This window comes from Phalacrocorax aristotelis, chromosome 10 (assembly GCF_949628215.1).
Source record: "Phalacrocorax aristotelis chromosome 10, bGulAri2.1, whole genome shotgun sequence".
Taxonomy (NCBI): Eukaryota; Metazoa; Chordata; class Aves; order Suliformes; family Phalacrocoracidae; genus Phalacrocorax; species Phalacrocorax aristotelis.
In genome coordinates, this window is record NC_134285.1 from 7,241,912 (window position 1) to 7,268,874 (window position 26,963).

The 26,963-nt window shown below is 48.3% G+C and overlaps 1 protein-coding gene across 5 annotated transcripts in view; it reads left to right on the forward strand.

Moving 5' to 3' along the window:
* The first annotated feature begins 12,290 nt into the window (after positions 1 to 12,290).
* Positions 12,291 to 26,963, forward strand: part of PDGFA (platelet derived growth factor subunit A) — a 36,779-nt gene continuing 22,106 nt past the window's right edge. For all 5 annotated transcript variants that reach the window (XR_012662460.1, XR_012662461.1, XM_075105002.1 and 2 more), the window contains exons 1-4: positions 12,291 to 12,718; positions 13,901 to 13,997; positions 21,418 to 21,522; positions 23,684 to 23,871. Coding sequence is in view for 3 of the 5 variants with exons in the window: in XM_075105002.1 (XP_074961103.1) it covers positions 12,656 to 12,718; positions 13,901 to 13,997; positions 21,418 to 21,522; positions 23,684 to 23,871 (453 nt within the window). In the remaining 2 variants the exon portion in view is untranslated. The remainder of the gene's footprint in view (positions 12,719 to 13,900; positions 13,998 to 21,417; positions 21,523 to 23,683; positions 23,872 to 26,963) is intronic.

Consider the following 26,963-nt stretch of genomic DNA (forward strand, 5'->3'; position numbering starts at 1 on the left):
GTCCAGAAGGCTCCTGCGTCAGATCAGCTTCGTCCCTTTAACCATTGCTGTGCCAAGCCTCGCTGTAAATTATTAATCATCCCAAAATAGCTGCTGAAAATAGAGGCGAAAGGGGAGGCTTGATAACAGCAATGCATATGACATAATTTATTTTGATCTTTCTGAAAGCCTTTAAGAAAATTTTTAAGAACTTGGGGCAGGACAAGGGAATGATAAAGCTGTGGGGAAAGAAGAAACCCAAGCACAAGAGCTTATGGACTGCCGGGGGGGACGAATGCAGGGCGCCTTTGTTGGACTTGGTGAGTAACTGCGAAGGGAGAACGAGAGAGGGAAATCAAGCAACGAGCTGAACTTGCAAATGTTTTTGGCATGAAATCATGAGGGCAAATGCAAAGTTATCCACCCACCGGCACACGCGTGGAGCTGCCACTCTACAGGGACAATCCTATATATATAAAAGGGAGTGAATGAGACTGCAAGGGGGTTCCGCAGGCTCCTCGCTGCGGAGACTTGTGGGCCACGCTGCCCCGCTCGTGGGCTCAGCGCACGATGCAGCACTGCATAACAGCACGTGCTGAAAGGGCGATGCAGGTCTTGGGGTGAAAGCTGGATAAAAGCACATTTTTGCAGCAGTGAGATGACCCTGGGCAGGCACCCAGCCCCTCGTGAGCCGGCGCGAGCCCTGCGGATGGGGACATCTTGCAAGTGCTTTGTGCCCAGCAGTGGGGTGACCCCGTCGCCTGCAGTGCCGGGGTGAGCAGTGCCGAACAGACTCTGCGTCTCAGTTGCGGGGGAGTGTTGGGAAAACCGCACCCAAGCAGAGCTGCCGGGAGAGAGAAGGACATTTTGTTGTGAAGGGGTTTGTCTTCTTAGATATTTTTGTTTTTCAAGCTGCATTTCTTTGAGAGGCTTTGTGGACAGTGTGGGCAGAGCCAAATGGAAGGAATTTAAAGGGAGAAGCCAGTTCAGGGTCATAGCCCGATATGTGAATATAAACCAAACAACTGCTGATGGTACGGAGCAGATCCCCAGAGCCGACGTGGGGCTGCAGACGTACGGCGGGGGACCGGCTATGGGGGCAGGCGGGAGCAGCAGCGCGCTGGCTGGCTACTTGCATCTAACAGCCAGGAGCACCGGGGGATGTAGGGAGTGCCTGCAGCCAAAACAAGGATGAAGGCATGAGACGGACCTGTCAGGGAGGCGAGGCAGGGCAGAGACCCGAATAACAAGCCTGACTCGGCTGTTTTGGTCTTAGACCTTAAGCTGGGGAGGGAGTTTCTGGGCTGCTTTCCAGCAGGGGCAAGGGGAACCCGGGGAGACAGCAGCTGAGTGAACTTGGGCTGAGGAGGGAGAACATTTGAGCCAAGAAGCCTTGCAAGGAAAAACAGTCATTTGCTCTGTTGCCTTCACATACAGCGGAGACTTTGCCAGTAAGGGGTCTGATGCCCTATCAGACTATTATGGCTTTAGTAAATGAAACCTGTAAGGCCGCATTGCTTTTCCTCACTCCGTGTGTCACCTCTTCTCTGGCACCTGCTTCTTACTAATTCATGCGTGCATCAACAATTCTAGGTTAGAAAATAATCATCATCAGGAAGGAAGACTACGCCGCAAGAAATTGTATCTTAGTTTAGTATGGCTTTTGGCTCCAGCGTGCATGGCCAGATTTGGTTCTCACACTGTTTTTGTCCTAGGGACACTCCAGACACAAAGTTCTTACTTGCTTCTTACTCTTGCTACTGATACTTTGGCAAAGGTTCCCTCACCTCCGAGGAGTCTTTCATTAGGTGCACGTGGGGTCAAAGTCAGACCTCTGGGACTGCAGAGTTACAGCCTTCACAAGACTTAGCAACAAGGCTATTTTAAAAAATGGCTTGAAAGGTAATTTGGGAGAGAAGGAAACGTAATCTGGGGAAGAGGGAAGCCGGCCAGGTGGGCAGTGCTGCAATTGGGATTTCCCTTGCCACAGACCATGCATGAGTACTGTTAGTGCCACTGTGACCATGTCCCCCTTGTGCAGGTGGTGACATTTCACTCCAGTTTGAGACCACCACCACACACCTCCTCAGGCCTCCCAGCCAAAGCAGGTGGTGCTTTATGGGGGAAGCCTTTCTGACATGACCACAGGCGCATTAGAAATTGGACTGAGACCACGATGTTCACCGTAGATCAGAGCTGCATTTTGAAGCAGTGATGTAGAAGTTAAAGACTCCATCACTGACTCCCGGTCTCTTGGGCCATCTGGCTCCCTATCACTATTTTATCTTTCTCAAGTGCTGTGAATGCTGAGGTCCTGTTCTGGTGTAATGGCGTTTCAAATTAAATCAACAGCCAGTTTGAATTATGCAACCATGAAGCAAAGAAACACAAGACGCAATGCAGAAAGTCCCTCCCAGCAAAAGGTTTCTGATGACATTTATGGGAGTAGGTGGCTCAGGGGCTTCAGGGGAAATTCCAGATGGATGGGAAAGTAGCAGCGATACAGCAAACCCCTATGGAGGGTGGGACCAGGGGCACATGGTGAACCACCCGAGAAGATGTGGTTATGAGATCAGATGGACAGCCTGGGGAAAGTCAGCAGAGATGTGTGGAAACCCAGTGGGCAGCTGGCAATGTGATGCTGAGATGAACATGAGATGGGAAGGGTGTGGTAAGGCAAACTCCAAAAAGACTAAATGCTTGCTTAATGCCAGGAAAAGCAGCAGGTCCATCCTGATGACGTCAAGAGATGCTCTGGGTTAGTCATGCTCTTATAGTGCTGGGCTGAATCTGGGCTGTTCTTGACCCTGCCTCTCCATCCCTCAGAAAGCCGGGGTTGAGTAAGACCACACATCACACCGCACACCTCCAGGGGGAAGTGATTAAGCCATGAATAAGAGATCCACCAGCTGTTGTGCTTTGTGTATGTGCATATGCCATGGAAGTGCTGCACAAAACTAAACCTTAGGCCAAGAGAGCCTGGGAACAAAGGTGAGACCTCCATGAAGGACCATGACAACAACTACAAGACTAAAAGCATCAGCAATGGAAATGGACACCATGCTAGTATGGATGTTTGAATTTGGCATCTTAATTTTAAACAAAGGAGGATAGAAGAGTATTTTTCAAATCCCTCTCAGTAAGTAATGCTCCCAGCTCCCATTTCAGTGGGAGCTGAACATACACACCTCTTTGATGCCCTTGGCCATTTCCACCTAACTTCAGTAGCAGCCCTACAAAGACAGGTGGGCTTTTTCAGTAGAAGTCTGTGATGGCTGGCTTCAGATTCGGCCCATTCTTGTTCCTGAACGGCTTTCATGCCTGGCCACAGAACAGTTTTTAAGTCATTGATAATTACAGTAGAAGACTAATCCCCAAAGACTTCTACCACTGACTTCTGTAAAAGCAAGATTTTACACTGGGTGTTGCTAAGGGCACATATTTTCCCCAGAGGCTTTGGACTTGGACACAGATCCGCCAGTTATGCTTGTTGTCTGCATTCAGAGTAGAAGTGGACCAGGCACTCAAACAGCATCAGTCCCTGATCTGGCCTTTCTCACTTCCACAGCAGCCACTAAGAGCAGCCAGAGTTGAAATGGCAGCATCCCCAACCTGCAGCCCTCATAGCACTACCCCTGGACTCCAGGCACACTCCGGCTAGAGGAGCACCCCATCGCTCCGGGGCTGTCAGGGTGTGCTGGAGCAGTTGGGGCTGGCTGGTTGCAGCTTTCATTTTCGCTGGCCTCCACAGAAACTGAAGTGAGACAGGAAAGCTAAGGCAAAAGATGGAGAAAACAAAAAGACAGAGATGATCTGGAAACCACAAACTGAGGAAAAGAAGGGCAGGAACAAGACAAAAATGCAGCAAGAAGAGGAAAGTGAAGTTATAGCAAAGGAACGGGAGTAATAAACCCTGTGATACAAACAGAAGCAGTTTAAGGTTTGTATGCATAGCGGCTGGGCTCTTGCCCATCGTATTTAACTTCACAAACTAACTGAGCCATTATGCACCGAACGATCGTTAATGCAGCAGATGAAGCCAGACATACGTAGGAGTGTGTTAATATAAGGCCTGATGTAAAAAACACCTGCTAGTTTGGCAGGGTGTCTCAGGAAAGATACATGTGGCTCATGTGATTGTGCAGTATTTACAAAGGTATCGTTGCTTTCTCATCGCACCATGTGTAATTCCCATTTGCCTTAACAGGCGCTTCACACAGTGACGGTATAGCAGAGATGCCGGACTGAAGTTAAATGGAGCGGGTCCCATTTACGCTAGCGGAGAAGCTGACGTCTTAAATGTTCTTCTTTTTTTTTTTTTCCTTTTTTTCCATCTGAAGTATCTAGGACATGGAGAGGAATTCTCTCTCTACAATACCTAGGCTCCAAGGCTGCCTTGTTTACAATGGCTTAAGCTTTTATAAGCCTGAAGGAATTGCACTGATGCCATGAAGTTACATGGGGAAGAGGCACTTTTGGAAGATTCTAACAATGTGGCCCGCCTTGCCCTAATCCCCAGTGCCGCGCTACTGAAACAGACGTGTGTCATTACTGAAGTCTTAAGAGGGGAGGACACACTCTCCTGGTATAAGATGCTCTTACAAACCAAAGACCGGGCTGGTACCAGGAAATTTGGCTGCAGTTCGGGGCCAGGCTTTTTCCAGGAGCATCCCAGGGATGGAAGGCTCTGACTCACATGCAGAGAGCTAACAGCTGCAGTGGTTTAAGATGTTACCCCACAGCTGTCTGTCCAGGCTCTCTGTGGGAGGCTGCCCGCGAGCAGAGGCGACCGGACGGGACAGATGCCTGGGCCTCAGCTGTCCAGGCTCAGGGCCCGGGGGATGCGTGCAGCGGGCAGATGGAGAACCGGAGCGGCTGCAGCGTGGGCACCGACGCCTCCGCCGTGAACCAGGGAGGCGCTTCTGGCACAGGGGCAAAGCATGACGGAGGGAACACCATGGGCTCTCCCAGCAAAACTAATGAGAGCTCATTTGCTAGGACCCTCAGCAAACAGGTTTCTTCTCTGCTTCCCCATTCCTCCATAGGATTTCTTTCCCAGGGTTTGCTCACTTTTGCCTCTCTCCCTGACCAGCTGCCCTTATTGGAGCTCCGGCATCTCCCACTTCGCACCTCTCGGCAAGGTGCATGCACAGAAGGCCTCCAGCACGGGTAGCCATGCCACGGGAGCAGGCGGTGAGCAGCCAGAGCTACAGCCAGCCCTAGCTGTTAGCCGAGACACAAAGCAGGGGTGCAGAGAAAGCTGTTCTTTTATGCCTTGTCTCTTGCCTTTCTTCTTGGCATTTTAAACCTTTTCTGCTCACCTTTGTGTTTTTAGATTTTTTTTCTAGCCCAAAATAACTGCAGCAACACAACCCACTGCCATGCATTTTGTTCTCAGTCTCGCAGTCGCCACTTTATTTTGCCTTTTCCCAGTTTCATGAAAGAACGCAGTCGCATGAATAACAGGATTATTTATCATCCTCTCCCTCCCCTTCCAGGATGACTTGCTGTTTATGGAAAGCACTCCAGTGCAGGAGAGATCGTGCTACAGTTAAACAGACAATGCTTAAAGGGCCATTGCCTGTGCTCTGGTTTACCATTGTATTCCTCGCTGATTTCCAAGAAAGAAGGAGTTCTGTATCCAGGCTGATGGGTACAGCATCACAAATCACTGCTGAAAGGTAAACAAATGCTATGTTCAATAGGATGGAGAAGATGGTTCTGCACTTCACTTTTTGCAAGAACCAAGAAATTCACTTTTGATGTTAATGTGGGTACGTGTCCCCTTTGTAGCCTGGCAGCATATCACGGGTAAGAACATGCTCCTAGTGAGCACGCAATGGTAGCTAGCAGGTGACAGACCGAGCTAAGACGTCTACATGTGACACAGCCAAGTGATGTGACCGCTGCGTGCTTCTAGGAGGTCTGTTGGACCTGGAACGTAGCAGGACAATGCTAAAACCTGTCCTGAGGTGGTGGGTGGCTGAGAAAAAAGAGCTTTGGAAATGGTTGCTCCCAGCTTCTCATCTGCAACTTGGCCACAGTTACATGGCAGGTTCACTACATAGCTTCACTATGTCCTCTCTGCATTTCTGATTACTGATGTGCCTTGTGGTTATAGAGGATCTTTGTCAGCTTTTAGTAAGAAATCGCGTAAGTACAAAGCATTGAGAATCAGCAGCTGGAAAGCACTGAACTCCCTGGGAATTTCTGCTGAGGAACAGACGACACAACATAGGTTGCCTGCTCTCGTCTGGCCACCACCATTAGTGGGTCTGTGTATAACAGCGTGCCTCGAAAGGATGGAATCGCTCAGAGGGGATTAGCTTTGGGGGACTTTGGTAAGGTGGGCTCCGTGAAGCCCTCTGGAGAGATACTGCACTGCACTGAGGCCTTCATGCATGGCCCTTTGAACTATGCACGACCACTGAGACCGTGTGAGGACCAGGCTGCTCTATTCCTAGATGTAAGAAAATGAAAAGAAAAATGTACAGAACTCTGCACTGGACCTTCTGTTAAAAAAATAAAGAAAAAAAAAAAAAGGCAAATCAGTCCTTCTGTTTGCTTTTCTCCTTCCCCTGTATTAACTGGGTTTCTGTGACAAAAAGGGTCAGAAATTCAATTAGGAAACTTCACAGCCATTACAAATATCTGCAGTTTGAAATAAATTAGCGATTCCACTACATCAGCCTTCACATCTCCTTTGTCCTTCGGGTACTGCTGGATCCTGCAGTCTCTGGTGTGTGCAGAGCTGAAAATGTGCGTATGTTTCTCCTGAGTTTTTATTGTAAGGGAGGGAATCTCACAGGACAAATGTGTAATGTTGTAAGAGCAACAAGGTTGCATGGATACAAGAACACAAACTTGCACTTGGAGAATACGAGTTCTTCAGAAGAACAACTATCTCACTGTGTTTGGATGGAGCTTAATAAAATGGACTGCTCCAAGCTAGGCCTCTACAGGCTTCCAAGCTACAAACAATGAGGAATAATATCACAATTTTATGGTACTTAGCATGGCTGAGTTACATCCTGGATGGTCTCCACAGAATCACTGTGACTGGCTTTGATTTGAGTCAGAGGAGAAGAGCTTTACACCCACGTTGCTGAGGAGACGTGAGCACGCCACGCACAGGACCCCGGCGGCCGAGCCCTGGGCGTACTGCTTGCATTTACAACGTACACCAGTATGCCTTAAGTGGGCTGGTACTTTTACAGTTACTCAGCTGGATGAACTAAATATTACTAACAAAACACAGCCCATTTTTAATAGCTTTATCCACCAGGCAGAGGATATCCCGTGCTCACAGCAGCTCCATTGTCCCACAGGAGTGGAGAGCAGGGAGCAACTTCATATACCCACTAAAATAGCGGCCTGTGCTGGTATGCAAGTGCCCTAGTTTGATGCCTAAACATGGTATCTTGCTACCCAGGCTGGCAGGGCTGCCAGTTCGTACTCCAGCCCTGAAGGTGAACTGTGTGTCACTCAGCAGTGGCTCCTGCAGCGGGGAAGGTCAAACAGCCCCTCGCTTTCAGTTGTGCTGCTGAACCTCCTGGGTAAGATGCAGCGGGGCAGGGGGGAGAGAAGAGCACCTTAACAAGAGTGTTACTAACTGTCTTTCTTTGCTATTAAACCAAACCATTTCTCCAGGGAGAGGTGGGTCTAACCCCCACTGGGGTCAAAGGGGCAGTTTTGGGCTGAGGATTATCGCTGGTGGGACCCTGTCCCAGTCATAGGAGGGCAAAGATTCTCCAGAAATACTGTGGCTTTAAGCGTCAACCCGCGTAGGTGGCGCAGGCCACGGCTACCCTCTGCGTTCAGGGGCAGGGACATCACAAAACTTTTCTGAGCCCCTTCTGCTCACTCTGCTTGTAGCAGATTTGCATCTTATGACTATTTAAGAAAATTATCAACCGTGAAAGCATCTGGAAAGCTCCACCAGCAACAGTGTCAAAGAAAACAAAGCTCAGCCAGAAGGATGGAGCCAGTGCAAGGATCCAAAAGGAAGAGCTGGAAAAGGAGGAAATAATGTTTGTAGGTGTACCAGCTGGAATAATAACTGCCGTGCTTGTTCTCCTCGCAGCTTTCCTTGTTGCTCTTTTTGGGCCAGGTTTCAGGAAAGGGAGCGGTTTGCCTGCCATCAGCGCTTTCTGCATTTGTAATCCACTGCCTGTACTCCACCTGCACCTGCACCAGCTGCGTGCCTGTTTCTGCAGGCAGGCAGCAACTGCGCAGCGAGGGGCAAGACGACCTTCCCCCACCATGGGCACCTGCCCCTCTGAAACTACAGGACAAAGAAAAGTTCAAAACCAGAGAGAAACCACCCAAAGTGGGTGAGCTTCCTGTCTAGCTTTCTGCATTTTATGTTCTGACCTTTTATCCTTCGTATTACACTGTGTGGCACTGGCACTGCATGGCGCGGGTTTAAATCACTGAGAGTGTTTCTTTCGGTCCCTTTCTGCTGCCTGGACCCTCGGCTCTTGGTCCCGTTTCATTGCGGTGGCAGGAGGCGTCCCGCAGAGCATACCGAACCACTCTGGCCAGCCCCAAACAGCCACTACAATAAAAGCAGGCCACCTTTCCAAAAAGAACCTTACCCAAACTCATTCTGTTTTATTAATTTTAACGTGATTATCAATGAAGTGAAATCCCCACTAAAATCAAGCCTGAAAAAGACTCAGACAAGTTTCCCAAGACTCCTTCAGCAGGAATGTGATTGCAATGAAATGATTCCTCTTGCAACTGTAAGGCTTGTCAGAAGCTGCAAGCAAGCATCAACATTTCAGCCTGACCTCTGAAATAGTTGCCAGGGGTTGCAGGTACCATTTTGAAGCCAGCCCAGTGCCCTGGCTGGCTTCAGCCCCCTCCCGAGCACAGCAGCGCCTGCCTTGCTGCCCGGCCCCGGCCCGCGCTTCTCCCAGCGACCTTCCTGCGGCCCCGCTGCTCTCACGCATCGCAGCCCCGGCACGCTTCTCTGAAACATGAGTTGGTCCCGCTACGTGGCTTGACCTGTGTTTATAACGGAGCCAGCAGAGATTTAAATGAGCTTTGTAGCCGGTGCTGGAAGCCTGATTTGGGGCACCCTGGTTTCGCGCGTCACCGCCGGCAGAAAGCACCGGCGCCACTGAAGTAGTTCCATCTTGTGTCGAGGAGCTTCTGCATCCCTTCCCCCATGCCAAGTGCTGTGCAAACCCTGGAAATCCTCCCTCTCAACACACTGTCATAGTATAATTCTATTATAATTCCTGACATTTGAGGGACTTCTAACAGTACGTGCTTTAAATTAGACAAGCAGTATCTTGCTCGTGGCTCTCAGGTAAAGACAAAAGTGCAAACCCTAATTTTCTGGTGCTCTGCTCTTTGTACTGATTTTCTTTTAAACTACAAATACAAATACCGTCCTGCCACTGTCCACATGTGTGGTTTGTAGGTGTTACATAAAAGATGGTATTTCGTGTTTGGTGCACGTGTTTAATAGACCTGCCGGCTGGAGGAAGGTGCCACGCCGAGGCGAGGATGCGCTCGTGTGATGGCTTTCACACAGACGTATCTTTGCATGCTTGTGAGGACTGGCACCGCACAAACGCATTTCCAGATCAAACAATAGATGAGAAAATGTGTTTCGTAACAGACAGACAACCCAATATAAAGTTGGTTGCAGAATCTGCGTGAGTTTTATTTAAGTTCCCGGGTCTTTGGTCTCTTCTGGGATCTTACATATTTTGCATTATTATCAAATATTTGCAATGATTCATATAAGCAGTTTAATGTTAAAAGCTACTCCAAGTGTAACTCGACCCAGAGGAAAGATGCTTATCTGAGGTCCACAATGACAGATTTTAAAAGGATGCTGATGCGTTATGTTTCCCATAAAATGAGGGAAATATAAGAAAAATCAAAACTGCATAGATTTTTTTTTACCAATAGATAGACCAGGAGTTATCTCTACGTTGGCTCTCACCGTGCAGCACCACTTGAAAGAACTACAAATACCCAGCACTTCTGATCCCAGGCGTGCTGGCCAAGGAAGGAAGGAAGGAGAGGAGTAAATGCTCGGCGAGCCGGTACTGTCAGAATCTGTTTCGTTATCTTTTTTTTTTTTTATTACTATGACAACACAGACCGCAGGAATTGTTTCTTTAACCCCAGCAAATGATCAGTGCAGATGAGACTTTTTTTTTTTTAACTCATCACTTTTTACTTCTGCAATGTCAACGCACACGTAAGAAAGTGACGGCAACCACCAGAGCGACCTGCCCTGGTCTGCCTGCGGCTTGCCCCGCTGCGTGCCCGCACAGCCCGAGCGATGGGTCTGCTGCAGTGTGGCACTCGGACCAGGTTTGTTTTTTTTTTAATATCAGGAGGAATTTGAGAATGGCTCCACACTGGCTCAGCATTTTCTGTCTGTAAAAAAAAAAAAAAAAAGGCATTCTCCTCCTTTTTAAAGTGCTTCCAAATCTTTTACATCTCTTTTCCTTTTCTCTCTTTTCAACCCCCACTTTTTTTTTTTTTCTCTTTTCCCCCTTGTGGTCCTGGAGACCACCCTGTAAGTCTACATGACATCATGAGAGAGAATTAAACGTACTTGAAAGGCCACTTCTGTTTTGGTGGGAACTTCTATGCAATTGCAAAGTGCCCATTAAAGCACAGGTTGTTTCCTAGAAGCATGTCCAAGCCAGTAGCGTGCAAACCCCTTCAGGGCTTCTAGAAAGCATTTGCTTTTGAAATGCTGAAGGAAATTCAGAGATGAAAGGATAAGTCTCCCTGGCTGTGCATTTACAGTCTATTGTCTTCCATGAAGGATAGTATCACTCCTCAGTTGTGTTATTGCAGTTAATCCACTTAAATGCTATTGGATTTTCAGATGAGCTGAATTCTTTGCATCTGCTATTTAGATGCTTTGTTTAGATGAGAAAGGGCTGTTATTTAAATCACAATGAGTTCAGGGAGATGTCAGGGTGCAGCAGGCACCTTGTGCCAATCCGCGCCGGGGAAAAGGGGGGCATTTTCTCTCCGGGGCGGCGGGGCGGGAGGATGCGAAGGGGAAACGAGCTGCCACCGCCCGGTCCTGGCCCCGCCGCTCCGCGGGCTGCCGGCGCGGGGGGCCGGGACCGGCTGCGACGGAGCCCCGGGGCGCCGCGTCCCCGCGGCCGCGGCGGGGAGCCCCGCACCCGCGGATGCCGCAGCCGGGTGCCGCAGGGCGGAGGGTGCCGCTGCCCCCCCCTCCCCCGGACTGCTTTGTTTATTTTTGGGGGGTGCTTTTGTATTTGTAAGGGGGAGGGGGGCTTTCCTCCTTTGCAAGGAAGGCTGCGCCGCCACAGCAGCGGAGAAGCCACGTTAAGAAAACCAAACCCCACAACATCGCCACCCTGCCCCTCCTTCTGCAAAAGGCGACCCCCCCCCCCCCGCAAAAATACACCCCAGCGATTAAACACACACACACACCCCCCAACCCTGCGCGGTCATGGCGATCTCCTCCGCCTTACATAAAAGGCAGGGGCACAAGGTGGCTCCCGGGCGGCCGCCCGGCGGCTGTGGCGCAGCAGCTCCCAGCCCTCCCCGCCCCGGTGCCGCAGAGGGCCGGGGTGCCCGGCCGGCCGCCCCCTCCCCGGCCCCCTCCGCCGGGGCCCCCCCCCTTTTTTTTTCCCTTCCTTCCCCCCCCCCCCCATGTGGGCAGAGCCCCTCCGGCCCTGCGAGCAGGGGCTGCAGCTGGCGGCGGCCCCCACTACTTGTTGTTTGTGGGGTTGGTGCCGGGAGTACCGGGAGGAGGGGCGGGGGAGGCGCATGGCAGGGAGGGGAGCGGTATATGCTGCTCCTCGCCGGAGCCACGCTCCAGACAGGCCACCGCTCCGGAGCGAGCCCGGGAGCCCGCCCGCGCCGGGACTTGCAGTTCGTCTCCGATCCCCTGGGGATTTAAACCTTCTTGCATATATATATATATATATATAAAAAATTTTTTTTCCATCCTTCTTTTTCTCCCGTGCAAAGTGGAGAAGGAACTGCACCAAGGCGGCCCGCGAGATCTTGCAATATTGCTCCGATTTACCACTGCTATTATTCGTAATTAATTATTATTTTTAACCTCACCCCAGGCGGGGAGGGAAAGCGGGACCATTCCCAGCAAGAGAACCATTTCGATCCGTATCAATAAAGATATTTTTTTTTTAAATTCTCCCCCCCCCCCCCTTTTTTGAGAAGGGGGGAGAGGGTGGGGGGCGCGCAGAGCGGGGCGCGCAGCCGGCGAGCCGAGCGCTGCCCCCGGTCCCGGGGAGGCGGGCCCCAGCGCCGCCCGCCGCCGGGGGGGGCCAGCCGCCCCAGACAGGTGATGGGCGTTTCGGCTGCGCTCCGGATCGACTCCTTGGGTTTCACTTTGGTCTGATCTAAGCAAATATGCAGAAGTACCGGCTGGTCTAGTCCTAAGAGCCAAGAGGAGCGAGCGAGAGGAGCAGAGGAGAGCGGCCACGCTCCCGTAGCGAGGGGGACGTACAAACAGCCGTAATTAAGCCACCGCCGCCCCGAGGCAGCCCCGGCCCGCCCTGGATGCGGAGGACCCCCGAGCCGCCCCGCCGCCTTTCCCCTGAGGGATGGTACTGAATTTCTGCGCGGCAGGAGCCGGCCTGCAGCTCCCCTCCATCGGCGTCGCCTTCCCTCCGTGTCTAAAGTGCACTAGACCGCGATGAGGACCTGGGCTTGCGTTTTGCTGATAGGTTTTGGCTACCTGTCCTTTACCGTCTCCGAGGTAGGTGAGAGCGGCTCTCGGCGTTCTCGGGCCCCGGGGGGCGCCGCGGGCGAGGGTCGGGGGTCGGGGCGAGCCGGGGCGGGCGGGGGGGGGGGGGCCGGGCTGCCCACCTGGGCTCGGCGGGCATCTCCGCGCCCCGGCCCCGGCGGCAGCGCTCGCCCTGCGCGGCCCCTCCGCGGCGCGGCGGGGAGCGAGTTGCCATTTCACGCATGCCAGGGGCGAGGGGGAATGACCGTGCATTCCGCTCCGGGGCTGCTGGCTGCCCTTAGAAATTATATGTATATAAAATACATACATTTTTGTATATATATATATGTATCCACGCCCCGCGGGTGCCCGCGGGCTGCGGCTGTTCGCAAGCAGAGCGGGGCGCGGAGCCGCCTGGCAGCGGCCGCCCCCGCGGCGCACGGCGCTGCACACCGCCGACCGCCGGCACCGTTAGTGCCGCGGGCTGAAGTTGGTTTAATACCCCGCTCCGGCCCCCAAAACGCCCCTCCCCGGGCTTTGGAGATCACCCGGCTCGCGGCACCAAGGGTCGGGCTCCAGCCCGCCCGCACAGGGCTGCGGAGCGGGGCGCGGAGCCACCTCCCGGGGCGGCTACAGGTGGCCCCGCTCGGGGCGAGCGCGGTGCTCGGCGCTGCACGGAGCCGCTTAACTTTTCCCGGGACCGGCTCTGCTGGGCACTGGGAGCGGCGACGTGGGCGCTGGTAGGATGGCGGTGTCCCCGTGGGGTCCTCCCCGGAGCGGGGGAACCCGGCGCCCGCGGGGGGCTTCACGCCCGCTTGGGCAAACTTCATCAGCCGGCTGCCCCGGGTGGGTCTCCAGCCGTCGAGCGGGGCTCGGGGAGAGGAGGCGCAGCTCTGCCGGGCACAGGCTCCGCCGGGCCGGGGCCGAGGGGGGCGGTCCGGCCGGGGACCCCCGGCGCAGGCGGGCTGGCGGCGCGCAGCCCCCGCGGGGGCGCAGGCGGGGGCGGCGGGGCCCGCGCCGGCTCCCGGTGGAGCGGGGAGGGGGGGGCGCGTGTGAATTTTTCCCTCGCTTCGTCCAGCCACGTCCAGCAAACACCCTGCCCCCTCCATAAACCCCCAAATCCCCAAGCCCCCAGCCCCGAAGCACTCAGTCCCCGGGGCTGCGGGGGCTGCGCGGGGCTGCGCGGTGACCCGCCGTGTGTGTGTGTCTTTGAAGGAGGCCGAGATCCCGCAGGAGCTCATCGAGCGGCTGGCGCACAGCGAGATCCACAGCATCCGCGACTTGCAGCGCCTCCTGGAGCTTGACTCCGTAGGTAAATTAGTCCCGTCCTCCTTCCTTCCGCGCCGTCGGCCGCCGCCGCCCCGGGGGGAGGCTCCGGGGGCGGCCGCGGCGCAGCGCCCCGCACGCCCCGCACGCCTCCCGCACGCCTCCCGCCTGCCTCGCCCCGGGGACCGGCCCCGCGCAGGGACCCGGCCCCAAAAGCCGGGCTGCGCAGGGCAGAGCAGCTTTATTTCAAAGGGAGGCGGCGGCCAAGAGGCCGAACGGGAATGAAAACTTTGGGGGGGGGGGGGGGGCTCAGGGTGGAGAGGGACCGAGCCACCCTCGGTGTTTTCAGACCTCTCCATCCCTCAGCGGAGAAGAATTTCCATAGGGTTTGTTGTTGGTCTTGCATTGCTCTGTTATCTTTAAACTACTGTCCTAGAGGTATTTAAAATATTTGAAACAATATTTATGAATGAAGTAATGTCTCTTCAAGTGCTGGGCTTTAATAAAAGGAAAATAAACCGTCCGCACTGATTTTAAACAGGAACCTGCATATGAAGCTTACCCTTAAAAATACACTTTTTTCCAAGAGAAAACAGTGCAGGGTTATTTTCTGCATCATTAGGCATGCAAATGGGTGTAGTGAGAACGTGCAGTTCAAACAGATCGTTGCAGCAGTAAATCAGATCTGGAAGCACTGTATTACAGGGTCTCTTATCGTTTGGTTTCACTTGATGCACTTTGTTCCTGGCGATTTCTTCCCTTCGCTGAGAGAGAATAAACCCGGCACCTTTGATGTGCCCAAGGGAAACCTGCATCTTTCTGAGGAACAAAATGGAGAAAAATGAATGAGTTCTTGCTTGCGTTGATACTGGGCCATCTCCTTTTAAACCATATGCTGTGTATTTTGTAAAGCCTGTGCCAGGTTCAGCCACCTTCATTCAGCGTGGCAGGATCCTTCTAGAGTTTAGCTCGCTGCTTTTTGTACCGCGCGGTATTAATGAGCAGGAATGCGCTAGCAACTAGTATTTTGCAGACATAGCTTTCAATTTTCATGTGGTTAGGGAGCAAACAGTTTCCCATTACACTGAAAAGGGGACTATTTCTCTCTTGCACAACACTTTACTATAGAGGCTAATTACTAATTACCAGATTCATTGGCATCGGTTTAATATTTTTGGAGAGCAGTGCTTCATCATTATTGCTTATCGCTGCAATGAAAGATGATGCTTTCACAACAGGGAAGGGGTATGCAATACATGTTTCCCCACTGAAGACTGTTTTGGACCAGACAAGTGCACTACTGCTAAAATCTTTTTCCCAGTGAACTCGGTGGAAGGCTTGGCTGCTGTTGCAGAAGGGCTGGATCTGAGCGGTAGCATTTTAAAATACTGCATGGTTCTTCTGCGTTCGAGTCAGTATTCTGTAGCTACCAGAATACAGGATTTTTGTTTTTTTTTTTTTTTTCAAATACCCCAGTGTAACAAGCACATGCTTCATTTTTAAATACCACTTACAAGGGGAGCAAAAGTTCACATGGCTCCATTGCAAGAGAATCGAGCAGAGAAGTGGAGCAACGGCAGGAGCTGAATAAATTAGTAGATGTAACAGAGGAGAGAAATTTACTTCAGAAAATAATTATTTAACTCGTGGCAAATATTAACCCGAGTGTGCATGATGAAAAATTGAGGAGGTCAGCCACAAGTTTGCCATTTCATTTTGCTGTTTTCGTGCAATTTGTCAGTTTAGAAACCATTGGAGAAACAAGGCACATCATAAATATTTTACTATTTCAACATGAAACAGTGATGCCTTAAGACATGAACTCAAACAACATTAAAAAATAAGACCAAAATACTCAGCCTTTCACCCTGTTCTTGCTTGCGTGCTCCTTTTCTGAGCTACTCAGGCAGGGTTGGATCCTTGTAGCGAGTAATCGGTCTTTACTACCCGCATTTACATCTGCTGGGCACAGTCCTGCAGCCTGTACTGTCATGAGTAATTCCTATTAAGGGTTTGTCAGAGTGACTAATCGAACGTGGAAATTACCATGTTTTCTTCAGTAAACAGGATCGGGCCTGTTTACTATATTTAGTATTGGCTTGGATTAGCAAATCAAATGTTTTCTAGTTGTCACTGAAAGGTGATATTTCTGAAATGTGTGAAATGTGTTTCCTTGTGGCTGTAATTGCATTTAGGGAAGGGTTAGTTCAGCGAGGGCTTATACAGTAGAGGTATTTCTGTTTTATAGCATATACTGATTTAAACTGAGGCCCAGAATAAAAGCACTCCAGTGATTATTTTCTCCCTCATTTTAGTGCATGGTATTGCCAGTCCCTCTGCATGTGAGTAGCCCTGTTTAAACTCAGTGGGTGGACTTGAGAATTAAGAATGATCTTGTTGGGGAAGAGTTTGCAGGATCAGGCATGCATGCAGAAAATGTCTGAGATCCCTGAGTAACAAGGCAGAATCTGTGGAAAATGAAGGGAGAACAGTCATTTTCTCTCCTGCAATGCAAAGCATATATTTTTAATTGGAAAAATAAGTTTTGTAAGTCAGAGTGGGCAGGTTTTTCTTCTATTCTGACAGATTTGGTCTCTATATTGTAGCGCAGCGATGACTGATAACCCCCTTCATAAAATTAGAAACCACACCCCCAGACCATCTGGCATATTACTTAAAGAAAAACACTACCCAACATGGAGTGGTATTATCATTGTATTCAAAAAAGAGAATCCAGGCCAATTTGTCAGGGCCCAGTGCTGCATGTCCGATCCAAAGAGAAAGCCCTGTAAAGGCGACAGGGAAATTCTCTGTTTATATCAGAAAACAGGGTCTTATATTAATTTGCTGTGGCTGGGATCCTTAGTCAGCGACGGAGTTTCCTTGGTGTGACGGAGAGCAGAGTCTGACCCTATTTGAAATAGAAAGCATGCGTGATCCCAGGAAGTAGGCAGCTGTAGCGTGCAGAGTACAGTTTTACTACTAACAGACTAAATCACCGAAACGGGGGCATTTCCTATATTCCGCCTGTGAAGTTCTCTTTGGCTTAGCAGCGTGGTTTTTCTCCTCGCGCTTCACCTCTCCCATCTGTCCTGTGGGAGGTAGAGTTCATTTCATCACCTATTATGTTTGCCTCCTGCTGGGAACAGATTTTCCCCCAGCCATCTCCCTGCGTGGGGAAATGCAGGGCTGAGTGTGCTTCTTTGCATGGTTTAAGGGCATCAACCACAGGGTCACTTTAGGCCATGCGAATTTAACGGCCTGTGATTAAGAACTAGCAGAGCAGCTTTTGTTAAGTGGAGAAACGTTCTAAATTAACAGTATACTGTCATGGGGAAGCGTGAAGATTGCTGCAGAGCTCAGTCTATTGGAAAATCTTCTGTTGACTTTGTGGCTTTTGGTGTGGCCCTCGAAGGATGTTACAATGCCACGAAGGATGTTCCAGTGCCACGTGTCCTGTGTTTTCACTGGGACAGATAGAGGCAATACTCCTCCTCCTTTACAGCTGGTTGATCGCATCTAGGTAAAGGGAAAAAACCTAAACAAAACAGGATCTTGCAGGCTGCTACTTATATTTCCTTTAATAGATCAAAGTTGAAAACTTAATGACATCTATCTCTGCAGTTGGATGTCAGAAGGGCATACTTTGCATCAGCCAGAAAGAAGATCAAACAAACAGATTGACGTTGCCTTGGGCTTTCTGGCTCTAGGACCGATTTGTAAGACAGACCATTTCAGTTTATTGTACCTTACGCTGAATTCCTGAAAAAAGAGATAATGAGAATTTCCTCAGCTGCTGCTGTTGGTACTAGAAGGCTTGGACCTGTACTTTTTGGATGCACATCAAAGGGACATCTAGAAGGGTTTGTGCTAAGACTGCATACAGCGGAGATTGTACCTAAACTGTTTGGGAGGGAGATGGCAATGCGGAAGTACAAATTGATAAATATAAAAGAACACTAGTCTTAGGATACTTTCCACATGCTTATTTAGGGAGAAGAGTAATCCCATATTGGCAGAATGTGACAGGAACTCTGTGATTTATCCTCCGTGACCCAGTGGAAAATTGCCAGTTTGACAAAAAAGAACAATTTCAGCTACACTAATGGATTGACCAAGGCTAATTGCAAGAGTTTTTCTACCCATCATTGATATGTTGTCAGTACATAAAAGATTACAGAGAAATTTCTTGATCAGCTGCCATGAAAACATTTTTTTATTATTAAAGCGTTAAAAAGAGAGCTGCATTAATCTGGCTCCGTGCAGCATCCTCCATCTTCGCTTAGTGACAAGCAATGTTCAATTTCTAAACTAAGAACCACCGTTTCTAAGCTTTCTGCTCTAAGCCTCATTTTGTGAGGCTCTAAGCACCCATAACCTCCCATTTCCTTTGCTAAGAGCTGAAACACCGTATCCTGCAGCTTCATGCTCCTAAGTCAGTACATTGGGGGGGAAAATTGATGCAAATTCTGACGTGATTCGTTTGGGAATCCTTTTGCCAGATTGTAAATTAGGTATCAGGCTTCTTTAAAGGCAAACTAGAGAGCGCTATTTGTAATTACCATAGCATCATTGTTTTAATGAAATACAAGAAAGTCTTTCGGCCACACATCCAGAGCCAAGTGGGGGTTCCAGAGCTTTCTGATTTTTCAGTCCTGCTCAGGCAGGGCTCCTGTTGACTTAAAGATTGCTTGAAGTGCAGTGATTTTCCCATTGACTTCACTGGGAAATGGAATTCCTTCCAAATGCCTGTGGGGACCAGGGGGACACCAAGTGCCCTTAGCATCATAGTGTCTTCTGGCACCAGCCATGTGCTCTGTAATTCTCTTTATTAAAAGGAAAAAAACACATCGATGCTGTGTCGATAGAAATAATACAATTTGTGTTGCATAATGCATTGAGGTTTGACTGGAACTGGTTTTGCAGTCTGCTCTGCTAGCTGTGTAGTTCTCTTTTTTTAACCCCCACAGCGAGACATGAACTTAAGAAATGATATACATGCCTAAGATATGTAGTGAGACAGTGAGATGCAGTATGAGCCAGAGGCCTTCTTCACCTTAGAAATCATTTTATAAGCAACACATGCTCCTCGACATGTCATTTTGCTTTATAAACATGATGATAGAATATGGCTAATTGCAGCTGAGTTGAGCAGTTATATATAAGCACATGGCTTAACATATTGGTTAGCTGATCATACTATTCCTTAAGTCTTACCAGTTTCTTTAAACAAGACAGCAAGAAATCAGTCATGTTAGAAGGGAGCTATGCCAGCGCGTTGAATGTGGGATTAGGACCTGTGGCTCAGGCCTACCGTACAGCTGGCATCATCCATGGTTTCTCTTTTCAGCAAGATGTCTGTGCCCACCAAGCACTTTGGATTAGAGGCATTAGTTTCGTGTTTAATCTTTTTAAACACTGTTTGCACGTGGACAGAGATGCTTCTTGCTCTGAGCCTAGCTTGGATCTTACACTGAGCAGAATTCATGCTGCTTGCTTTTGAGTATCACTTCGTTGCCTCAAATTGAGGGAGAGGTTGTGACAACTCGAAGCTGCCAGAAAGGAGATCAGTATTAAGGTGTTGGCTGGCTGAGCGTTAGGAAGTGGATGAGGGCTAGAGGAACATCAGAACGGACCCTCAATTTGCATAACACCATTTGGGGTCAGTTGGATGGCCTGGTGCCATTGCAATGGGATACAGGAGGCCTGGCTCTGCTTCCCAGCTCAGTCGCAAACTTCCTGTGGGGTGTCATTGCCTAAAGGCAAGCATTTTACTTACCTCACTGGTGAGTTTTCTGGAGTATGGGGTACAATAAAAGCAGAAATAAAATCTATTGGTTATTGCTGTGTTACATTACAGAACTGGATCCACAAATAAGGGTCACTCTCCGCTAATTGGGTTCCAAAATGTCCCATTGAAATGAATGGGATACAAGCACTCTACTAGGAAGTAGGAGCCCACTTATTTGGATAAATTGAGAGTCTCGATTTTACACTGACTTATTTCAGACAAGGATCTGTTCAGCTGATTAGGAGACTAGACAGGACCAGTGGGTGATCCTGGCACTACCTGTTGGACCTCCCATTCCATCTTCTCTTAGCTACCTGCGATAGTATTTTCCAAGGAGTGAAGATAGACTTTGAGGCACAGAGCTTTCTAGCTCTTTAAGGTGCTGAAGATACCATTGTCTTCATGTCTCAGCAGGCTCTGCAGGTGATTTCACCAGCTGCACGCTTTTTAGGGCAGGATTTCTTGGAGGGAGGAGAAAAGGAGTTGGTTTGTAGAGACCCTTATGATGTGCATTACTGATAAAGCCGAGAATAAAACAAGTTCCAGAGTCACAGTCAACTGTGGATGCAAAACGAACTGGAAGCAGGGAGTGTGACAGTGCAGAAGGCAGAGGAATGCAGGATGTTGGTAGCACGTAGAGAGGGTAACTGAGCACTGTGTAATAACTATTTACATTTTTTAGTGTACATCACAGTTTTCTTTGGAGCCAGCAGTGAAACCTTGAAACTCCCCAGGGATGTTACAGAGGGCACTCCAAGCAGCAGGGTGCTAAAAATCTTAGTTTTGGTGTACTGGAATCTGTCCACAGTCCTCAGTCTGCTTACATCTTCCTGATCCCCTGTTTGCAGATTGTGCTTGTCGTTTTCAGAACCCCACTGCATGGGACACGACCTGGACTGCTTCACTTAACAAAACCAAATAGTTGGAGCAGTTATTTTGTTGTTTTTTTATGATAAATGAAATGCCAAGTTTTCCATCTTTGCTTTTTCTCATGGCCCTTTAACCCATGTGGTAGGCTTATTTAGGGAACAAGACAAGCCTGGATGCAGTCCCAGAGTTTGCAGTAGCTTCAGATGCCCCTCCAAAGGTTAGGATACTTCACAGGGGATTTGTTCTGCAACAGAGAGGCTAAAAGGAAACCCATGCTAGTTACTTTTTGCTTTTGATTCTGTCCTGGTGCTGCCCTGAAAACCAAGCAAGAGAAAATTTACAGAGGCGGCATTGTTGCTGTTGGGTGTGTGATGCCATATTTTCTACCATAGCCTCATGCCAGAACTTAAAAAAACTTCTTGTAAAAAGCATTTCACGGGAAATATTATTGTTCTTATTTCTACACCTTTCCAGTAAGAAAAGCTTTATTATGTTTTTCATATAAAAATACGACTGTTTTACTTTAGATATGGTTTTGTGTCACAGAGTGTGCACTGCTTCTGGGGGCTTTCAGTAAAATGGATATGAGAATCAAACTGTGCATGCTTATATATGACATTTAACGTCTGTGTATTCCCTGCCTTATGGCCTTCCAGTTGCACTGACAGAAGTTACATTAGACTAATTGCAGCAGGATTTGGTCTCGTGCATACGTACAGCACAGATATATACGTATGGAACATCACTGTAGCGACAATGATGTGAATAACATAGCTGAGGTTTAACATTTTCTTTCCTGTTTTAGGATATGATGATGTTTCAGAAACAAACCTGAGACCTTATAGCGTCCACTCTGCTAAACATGTGCGAGAGAATCGTCCTGTGCCCATTCGCAGAAAAAGAAGCATTGGTAAGAAACAAGCTATTTGTACTTAGGGAGTAGAAACAGAGGGGGTGCTTTTGGTCAGCCAAGCAGGACGTTTCACTGGAAAAATGTGACATGCACAAAGGAAAAAGGCCATTTCTAGTTTCTGCCTTTCTTTTTGCACAAAACAAGCCATTGCCTGAGAAGCTGTCTTCTGGAGGATGTCCATAGGAGACAGACAAGCACAAATTCTTTACATTCACTTTCTTGTTGCAGCATGTTAGAAAGCTAGACCTTGGTTAGAAAATGCTGTGATATTCAATGTATAATTCATAGTGTGGGGAACAACTACAGCAGTGTGCTTTAAAAAACATCAACAGTTGGTAGAGTTTTCAGTACAGAAGCTCCACAAAAGGAAACAGCTTGACTCTTTATTCAAAAGAAAAAACCAGTTTATCCAAAAATTTAAAAGCCATTGACTGAAACGCTGGGGCATTGACTTCCATCATTGTGTAGGGCACCAGGCAGCTTTACAGGGGATTTTTTTCTTATTAAACAATAATGATGGTGATCCAAGAAAGCCCAAGTGTACATTTAAAGAGACGGTAATGAGTTTTAGAACAGGATCTGTATGCAATGTTTGTTCATCTGATTAGATCTGAGTGTTTTACCATTCCCTTTGACTGTGAAAAGGTCCATGTTCTTACCTATTACAGGTAATTCAAAGTCAATATATTTGTACTTTAAGCTACCGTGGTACGCAGTAGGTAGCACAGAATGCTGTCAGCATGGCTTTGCGGAGTGAATTGGCAAGCGCGCTCGTCACATTGAATGCCTCTAGAGAACAGCGGTTCTGAAACAGTCTGCTACACTTGGCACCTTACTCTGCAAGGTGTTGAATGCCTCCCCATAAAAGTCAGTGGGAACTGGATATGCTCAATAACTTGTAGGAGTTGCCAGCTATCTTGCAGTATTGGATCTGTTAATTTTCTTGAGTTCATGGCATTGGGGATTGAGAAGAAGAATTTTCACTCTATTTAGCTGACTGAAATGCATCTCTTTCAAAACTAAGCCTAGATTTTCACGTTACAGGCACAGGCCAGGCCTGAACTTCTTGTACTTCAGAAGTAACTGAAGAAGTGCAGGCAGTATTCCAGTTCCCTGACACATCTAACCCGAAGCTATCACTGCTTCCACTGTAAGGCAAAAAAATCCAAGCTGCCGTCTGAGAACTTACCATCAAGCAAGTTGTCCCTGCAACTGCTAATATTTTCTGGACTATTTTGAATTGTCAGCTTGACTTCTTAAGCAGTCCTTAGGTTGAGAATGATACATGGTTTGGATTTTTCATGGGAATGTCCTGCAGCAGCACAGAGCTATTCTTTCCAATCCTCATGTGGCCAAAACGGTTGACTACAAACTCACCTCCCTGAGCCTGGCAGGATATTGGTTTAGCTGAAAATGACACTGCAGGTTCTTTGGTCATGCTACTCTTGTGGTTTCTTCTAATTAAAAAAATAACACATTAAATAAGACCCAGCATGCACAAAGCTTTGGTAGCTTCATTGAGAAAAAAAGACAGTTGCCCTTTGGGATGGCAGAGGGACAGACTCCCTGATGAGGGGATGTTAAGGTTTCGGAAGTGGAAACCCAAGACTCAGAAGTTTCAAGCTGGTGCAGGTTGTTTTCCAGCTCAGCCAGTTTGGGTGTGATATAAATATCCTCAGTGCAACTTCTGTGGTGGTATTTGCCAGGTGTCGCATGTTTGTGTGATAATTGCACATGTGTGCAGTGATAGCCCCAATATTGTGAAATACCAGCTGCTGTTACGCAGTGGCCATGAGGCCGTATTAGAGGATCATCTAATCTGGAGAAGGCCCTGGCTTGCTGTCACTTCTAAAGAGCCAGAATTGTCTTATCTAATGGTATGCTTTTTGAGCTATGTTGGGAGCCAGGCCGTTGTAAACCCTCATTTTAGGGCTGGGCTTTTGGGAGTGAGTCAGGCTTTTCTCCAGGCTAGCACCCGCAGTTTAGTGGTAGGCAAACAGTACTCAACACTGACCTGTCAGTAAGCAATGGGAACTGAGAACGTCATCTCAAACCGCCAGCTAAGGGTGCCGCAGATAAATCGATGGTGTAAAGTATCTGGGTGCTCTGAGGTGAGAGCAGCTGCTCACCTGGAGGTGTGAATTTCTTGTGTTCGCAGAGGAAGCCATCCCGGCTGTCTGCAAAACTCGGACGGTTATATATGAGATACCTCGGAGTCAGATTGATCCCACCTCTGCCAACTTCCTGATATGGCCACCCTGCGTGGAGGTGAAACGTTGCACTGGCTGTTGCAACACCAGCAGTGTGAAATGCCAGCCATCACGGATACATCACAGAAGTGTCAAGGTGAGCAAATGGTGGCTGCAGAGCCCTAAGAGGGTCCTCTCCGGTCTAACATCTCCAGGTATTCCTGTGGCTGTTCTGTATGACCTGGATCTTTATTATCCATCCTCGTAGCCGGGGGATCAGATACAATGCTCCACTCCATCTCGAGTGTATGTGATCGTTGGAAAATCTTGGGTTTGGATTTGATTTTCACAGGATTCCTTTTAGGTTTTTCTTCTTTTGTAATGAAAATAAAGTTGATTGTGTCTTTCCCATGATCTCGCACAGTACAGATCTTAAAGTTAAGAAGATAAAATGACTCAAGGGGCATTGGACTTAAAAAAATAAATAAATCATGGTATGGAATGCTGTTTTCTTAATTAAATATTATGCAGCCTAAATTGGGCTTTTATATTTGTCAACATAACACTTTTGATCTGAAAAAATGTGTTTCAAATTATCTTACCCCAGGGATGGAAGACTCAACGGCTTCATGCTGTATTTACTCATTAGACAAAATCCCTGTTGCAATTTTTCCAGTAAATATTATGTGAAATATTCGTATGCTCATTTGGCTTCACTGTGTTCTAATTTTTATCAGTTTTTTTACAAGTAATGTTGATTTACATCTGCATGTAGGGGATTAGACTTACACTTAGCATTTATGTTGTTAAGACTCTGAGTTCTTGTTGCCCTGAGTATTTTAAGAGCAGAATTTTAAAAAAACCTAACACATTCTTGAACGTAAAATTGCCCAGCACAACATGCTGATCACTGTGCTTGCAATGGATTTCTTGTTGAGAAAGGTACTGTTAACCCACGTAGCGCTGTACATCCCAAACACAAAATAAGCTGGTTCATTGTTTTTCATGCACACAGGCACGCATCTGAGCAGGATTTCTTTTTCATTTCTGAACATCTGAAAAATCTTTTCGTACCCAAATAAGCTGGAGAAATACCTGAACAGATTTCCTCAGTCTTTCAAAAAATAGTTAGTGCTGCCCTTCCTTTGGGGGATATACTTTTCCGAAAACAGTTAAAAATTAGGAAGAAATTAGGAGCAATCATTATTTTGAGGGCTGAGAACAAACCGGGGAAGTTGAAGCACTACAATTCTAAGCCGTTCAGAGTAGAAGCTAAAGAGCAAAGTGCCTCAGGGTTATAATATCTAGTGCTATTGCCTTTGGGTTTGATGCTGCTTCCACTTAATATTGTGTGGCAATTAAAAACGTACAAAGCAGCTGGAGATGCCCAGCAAAGAGCTGAGCCACGTATTGTGAACTTGCTCTTGGTACTTGTGTGTGACATTGCAACCCCGTGCTTGTTTGCTACCCCTGCAGTGATGGGAAAGGTTATAGATATAGAGAGGGAGGTTTGGCTGTCAAAGTTGCCTGCTGCTGGAGACACCAGGGGTTCCCTAGAAGCTGCAAACTCCACTACTGGCAGCAGCTTTGCGGGATGTCATTCCTGCTTCCCCAGCACACCACCACGTTGAAGAATCTTAGTTTCTCATTCAGACCGCTGATACGGTTTTAGTGCTTTTAGATTTGCATTCATTTTAGGGTGCAAGCTAAAAGTAGGTTCAGCTGGGCAGCTGCTTTTGTGGCTGTGTAAATATATTGCCACCAGCAATATCAATATACGTCAGCCAGCTTTGGAGGACTTTTTTTTTCCAAGCTCCAAGATTGCTCCAAACAGTCATTAAGTAGAAGGGGAAAAAAAAGGACAAGAGGTCAAGCAGGAACAGGATGTTCATTGTAAAGGTTGTAGGCTGACCCCACTGTCACACCAGAAGTCTCTGAACAGAATCCATATTTATGCCCTCCAGAGTCAGATCCTCTTGTAGCTTTGATATATTTGATGGTTTTATGAGCCTTTTGCCAATCCTACATTCAGAGCTGAATGTCTGCTCATGCCATTAAGTAGCTGGCCCAGGGTGAGGGTCGCTGGAAAGGTAGGGGGAGCGGTTTTGGAGAGCCTTCTCAGCTGTTCCTGCAGTGCGGTTGGAAAGCCGTCTTGTGTTTTCCCCTGATGTCAGACTGCATAAAAGCGTTCTTTTGATTAAACGCTGAAAAGGCTTTCCCCACTTCCTCTTCATTGACAAGGTAGTGAGATCATAGCTGGCCCATTCACACTAGAAAAATGTTCACCCAGAAAGGTCAGCAAGTGGGTTTGCATCATCCAACAGGCGAAAGCAAAGGGTGTTTTCTTTGTCTTCTGAGGGCCACTGTAGTCAAGGTTAAAAGACAGCCGTGGCAGTGTGGGAGGAGCAGTGGAGGTGCTTGTATTGGGGCATTCCTTTCTTGGGAACATGATTCAAAGGCTGTAGGGGTCGGGGATATCCTTACTTCGCCTCCACTGTGCCTCGGTCAGTGAAGTACCGGTAATGGGCTTGTGGAATTGGAGCTGTAAGGAGGGTCCAGGCCAGGGGTGTTGGTGGCACAGCTTCCTCGAAGAGGGTCCTCTAAGGTTTCTCTTTCATTCCCTTTCATTGGGTGGGTTAGCAAAAGGTAGGCTTGCCCTGCACTGTAACAGAGTGAGTGCATGAGAGCTCAACCTCCTAGTCCTAAAGACATCTCTGTTCAGCAAGCTGTACCTGTACAGCCCTGCAAAACCTGGACTGAAGTAAAGCAGCTGGCTGGGAGTTGCTCTTTGATAGGAAGGAAAGAATTGCATTTCTTTCCTGATAGAGTAATGGTGACAAGGGTTGGTGAGTCAGGGGTGTTGGTGTCTATTACAGATATATTTCCTCTCCTGTCTGCAAATGCATTTCAGTTACATCTGCAGATTCTGTTGCTTATGTACAGCGAGATCAAGTATTTACCAATACCAAGTACCAGACTGTAATTTATTTGGGAGGTTTCTTGTAATGTTGGGCATGATGTTTTTCATATATTTGGTCATGGCAGCAAAAACCGGTTAATATTACAGAGTAAATCCTGCCTACACTGCTAATTTTGAATAGCCAAGCTGAGTATCGTTGTTTGCAGCAACGCTCATTTCCAAACTAAGAAACAAAAGCTAGATCAGTCCATCTACCTCAGCTTTGCCTTCTGCTTGGCCTCGAGCCACAGCCATACCAGCTTTAGCCATTTCTGCATGTTCAATGTTGA